Source organism: Hypomesus transpacificus, chromosome 12, assembly GCF_021917145.1.
Source record: "Hypomesus transpacificus isolate Combined female chromosome 12, fHypTra1, whole genome shotgun sequence".
NCBI lineage: Eukaryota > Metazoa > Chordata > Actinopteri > Osmeriformes > Osmeridae > Hypomesus > Hypomesus transpacificus.
Genome location: NC_061071.1, coordinates 6,740,540 through 6,745,159, shown reverse-complemented (window position 1 = coordinate 6,745,159; position 4,620 = coordinate 6,740,540). Strand labels below are relative to the sequence as shown.

Here is a 4,620-nt window from a genome sequence, read left to right as displayed (position 1 = left end):
TCTCCCTCCCTCCCTTCACGTCTCATCTCCTTCCTCTCTCGCTTAATGCTGTTGAATTAAAAATGAAAGCGCTAGCGACAGATTCCTTAAAATGTAAATGTTTTTTATGTACCAGGCTACGACACTTAAGTCCTATATTTTGTCTCCTTTTGTCTTTTTTTAACTATATTTGTATGTATGCGGCTGGCTATCTTGGCCAGGTCTCCCTTGAAAAAGAGATTCTTAATCTCAATGGCTCTCTCCTGGTTAAATGAAGGTTAATATCTCTCTCCTGCTCCACGATGCTGCATTTAGAAGTGTCCCAAAACCTCCAGGTTTGGCCAGGCACCGTGTACGTGTGTGTGTGTGTGTACGTGTGTGTGTGTGTTGAGTGAAGACGCTCGGTGCTAAACCGAGCCGTAGCGCTCCAGGACAGGAAATCTTTTGGGAGCGGGGGGGGGGGGGGGGGGTGTAAACCGTCTCCCGGTGTTCCAGCGTTTGATTAAGAACGATGTCTCCAGAGCATCGATCCCCGCGGCCGTCGATGATCCACTCTGATCCGCCGCTGCCACTCTGATCACGGGCTTATCTCCCCCGGTCAGGGCCACCACCAGGAGCTCCCACGGACCGGTCTGGGCTCACTTCCTCCAGTGGGCCTGGGGAGGCTGGACTCCCCCCCCTCCCCCTCCCCCGGGGTCCCATCTGTCACCTCTCTCTGTCCGGCCGGCTCTCCCAGACAGACAGGGGCTCTGGCCCCCCCCCCGGCTGTGTGGGCTGCTTGGGGGGGGGGGGCAGATGTGCCGTGTGTCTTTCCGTGTTGGAGGCCCGTGTGCAAGGCTGGCAGTATCTTTTTCACGGGTGATACACGGCGGTACACGCACCCCTCCCTCCCTGCCGCTGCCCTCTCCCTCCACTGTCTCTCCTGGGGGGGGTGCGCGTGTGTGTGTGTCAGACCGTTTACCATCCTCGGGCCTACAAACACTCTCACCCACCCCCACGAGCACGCTCCACACACACACATATATTCTCTCACACACACAAGGTCATTTAAAGGAGGAAGTGTCCACCGGTGTGAACCATGCCGCCCCCCCCCCGTCCATTTCCTGGGACGTGAGGAACCCCCTGAGGTGGAGCTGTTGTCTTTGGAGAAGGAGGAGGGAGGGGGGAGGGGGGGGACAGCTCAATATCCTAGTGCCCCGTCCCCTTCCTGCCCCCCCAGGTCCCTTCCTCCTCCACCAGGGCCCTTACAGGAGGGCTGAGCCACAACTAATCCCCCTGAGGCCTGAATGCCGCTATTGACACGCCAGGGATTAGGGAAGAGATTAGCGCTATCACATCACTGGATTAGATGGAGTACCGTTCAGACCATTCTCTTCATCCAGGATGTCTGTCTTTCTCTCTCTCTCTCGCTCTGTCTTTCGCTCTGCCCTCCTCCTTTTCTTCCCTCTGGGAGGGATGGCTTCTGTCCAGCGACCTGATGACCGGTCTGTCTGTCTGCCTGCCGTGATGGAGAACCACAGAGTGTCTCCCCTGATCACCCTGCAGACACCTGTCTGACCTCTCTCTCTCTCTCTGTCTAACGGTCTCTCTCTGTGCCTGACCTCTCTCTCTCTCTCTCTCTCTCTCTGTCCTCTCTGTCTAACGGTCTCTCTCTGTGCCTGACCCCTCTCTCTCTCTCTCTGACGTTCTCTCTCTGTGCCTAACCCCTCTCTCTCTCTCTGACGTTCTCTCTCTGTGCCTGACCTCTCTCTCTCTCTGTGACGTTCTCTCTCTGTGCCTGACCTCTCTCTCTCTCTCTGACGTTCTCTCTCTGTGTCTGACCTCTCTCTCTCTCTCTGACGTTCTCTCTCTGTGCCTGACCTCTCTCTCTCTCTCTCTGACGTTCTCTCTCTGTGTCTGACCTCTCTCTCTCTCTCTGACGTTCTCTCTCTGTGCCTGACCTCTCTCTCTCTCTCTGACATTCTCTCTCTGTACCTGACCTCTCTCTCTCTCTCTGACGTTCTCTCTCTGTACCTGACCTCTCTCTCTCTCCCTCTCCCCGCAGGGAGGAGCGCGAGCGCTGGATCCGGGCCAAGTACGAGCAGCGGGTGTTCCTGGCGTCGCTGGGGCCCTCGGAGCTGTCCCTGGGCCAGCAGCTGCTGCGGGCCACGGCGGAGGAGGACCTGCGCGCCGTGGTGCTGCTGCTGGCCCACGGCACGCGGGAGCAGGTGAACGAGACGTGCGGCGAGGGCGACGGGCGCACCGCCCTGCACCTGGCCTGCCGCAAGGGCAGCGTGGTCGTCACCCAGCTGCTCATCTGGGTGAGGGGGGAGAGGGGGGGGTCCGCATTTCATTCCTTTGACTTCGTTTGTTCGTTTTTCAGCGACGCGTCGGGGGGGTTCGGGGATGTTTTGGGGATTGCCGTTTGGTTTGTGGCTAACGGAGACTTGTGTTCTTTTTGTCTCGTCTTTTTTCCTCATCCCTGTCCCCCTGTCTCCCACTCTTACCCTTTCTGTTTCTCTTTCCAATCCTCCTCTACCTTCATCCCCCCCCCCCCTGCAGTACGGCGTGGACATCATGGCGCGGGACGCCCACGGCAACAGCGCGCTGGCGTACGCGAGGCAGGCCAGCAGCCAGGAGTGCGTGGACACGCTGCTGCAGTACGGCTGCCCCGACGAGCGCTTCCCCCTCATGGCCACGCCCAACCTGTCGCGGCGCAACACCAACCGCAACAACAGCTGCAGCAGCACGGGCAGCGCCGCGCTCATATGACCCCCCTCCCTCCCCGTGTCCCCCTCCCCCGCCCCGGTACTGCACCCCCCGACAGAACAGGGCCTCCCCGGACGGAAAGACCTAGAACAAATGCACCCTGATATAGCCACGTGTGCTAGAAAAGGAGAGGGGGGGGAAACCACACCATGCCCCGCTCCTTGAAAGTGGGACTTGTTTCGAAAGGGAGCCTTTGAAAGCCCGACGGTTTGGGAGACACGGACGAACAATTTTGGGAACCACTACTTCTGCACTCCTGTTGTTATACCTTGAGCTAGCCCCCCCATCCCTGACCTCTTGAACCCTGGACCTCCTCCTCAACCACTAGTCGCTCACACGCTCTTGTTGAAATAGTAGATGATGGGAATGACCTCAGTGGTCATTCTCCCTTCCTTTCGCTCTCTCTCTCTCACACACACACACACACCTGCACCTACACGCACCTCTAGGATCCTGAGACGGCGTTGGTCCAGGTATCCAGTCCTTCACAAGGCCGTTTCCTGTATGAAAGCATTGTGGAAGTTCTGCATCCGGGGTTAAGCCCCGCCCCTCCTCCGCTAGCTCACTTCCTGCCTGCATGTTAGTCAGAGCATTCTGGGAAGGGGTTCCGATCCCAGCGCCTGCCAGCTGGGACCTGTGGGGAGGGACCAGGGACCAGGGACCCTGTCCTCATCTGGACGTCCGGTCTCCTGCTGAACCCACCACACTGGACCCCACAGGAAGCCCCTCTCACGCACACGTCACACGACCTTCCCCACACACACGTGTACTCACACATACATCACACTACTGTCCCCCCCCACACACACACACAGACACACACAATACCTTACTCAGTCTTACTCTCTTAGTGTATTCTTGTTCCACAGTGCACCGTCAGAGGTTTCACCTAGCAAAAACTCTGACTTGATTTCAGTCTGTAATGTGAACGCCCCCCCCCCACACACACACACACACACACACACCCGTACCTTTTTTTAATGTGAAAAGTATCTTGATGTAAAAGTTTCAACGACAAAAAAAAAGAAAAGAGAAAAAAAAAAAAAAAATTAAGAGGGAAAAAAACCCGTCGTTCAAGATATCGCCTCAAGATATTTCTTAGGAACAATCAAAAAAAAGTGTGATAGGATAGCATGTCTTACCCGTAGACCCCTCCCCTTTCTGCGCCTGTTCACTTAAACGAGCATCTTTCACGATGTCTGAATTGTGTATACTATCTATCTCATTGTGCATTGCTGGACCAATGGATACATGTATAAATGAATACCCACGAAACGTTTCAAATTGTTATTGTCAGGCTCAGGGAACGGAGACTGTCAATTCCATGCATGTATCTTGAAGCCCCATCCGTTGACTGTCCTCATACATCCTCTTTCGGTTTTTACTCCCAAGTACATACCCATGCTTGTTCGTATTCAGAAGTTTACCATACGAGGACATTGGTGCATAGTTGATTATTTGACAGGCGCTCAAAAACCAGCCACAGCTGTTCAGATTCAACATCGTCCAGTCACACAGATCAAAAGGGAATTTCGCTTTTAAAACATTGTTTATCACTGTTTTTTTATCACTTTGTTTTGCATTTGTCTTTTTTTATCAGTTCATGAATTACATATTGTAAGCTGGTTCCTGCACGGACAAATCATGACGGTTTTGTGTTTGTCAGGAACAGAGGTTCGGAGGAAAGCTGATGTGATGCCCTTCAGGTGCGTTCACTCCTTCACCCGAAGGGAACCGTAAACGAGTGTTAATATAAGCTTTTACAGTGAACTTGTAGCACCTTCAGAAGTATATGGACTTGAGTGTCCAAGCGATTTCAGTTTTTTTGAAGTTGTGTATTTGTCGTATTCTGCCAGTTGTTCGAGAATAATCATGATTCATAGGGGGCATAGT

At 54.2% G+C, this 4,620-nt stretch overlaps 1 protein-coding gene across 1 annotated transcript in view; it reads left to right on the top strand.

Annotated features, from left to right (window-relative positions):
- Window positions 1-3,836, top strand: part of agap1 (ArfGAP with GTPase domain, ankyrin repeat and PH domain 1) — a 6,559-nt gene extending 2,723 nt beyond the window's left edge. The window contains 2 exon segments of the mRNA XM_047031383.1: window positions 2,010-2,279; window positions 2,521-3,836. Of these exon segments, the coding sequence (XP_046887339.1) occupies window positions 2,010-2,279; window positions 2,521-2,730 (480 nt within the window). The 3' untranslated portion in view covers window positions 2,731-3,836.
- Window positions 3,837-4,620: the final 784 nt, after the last annotated feature.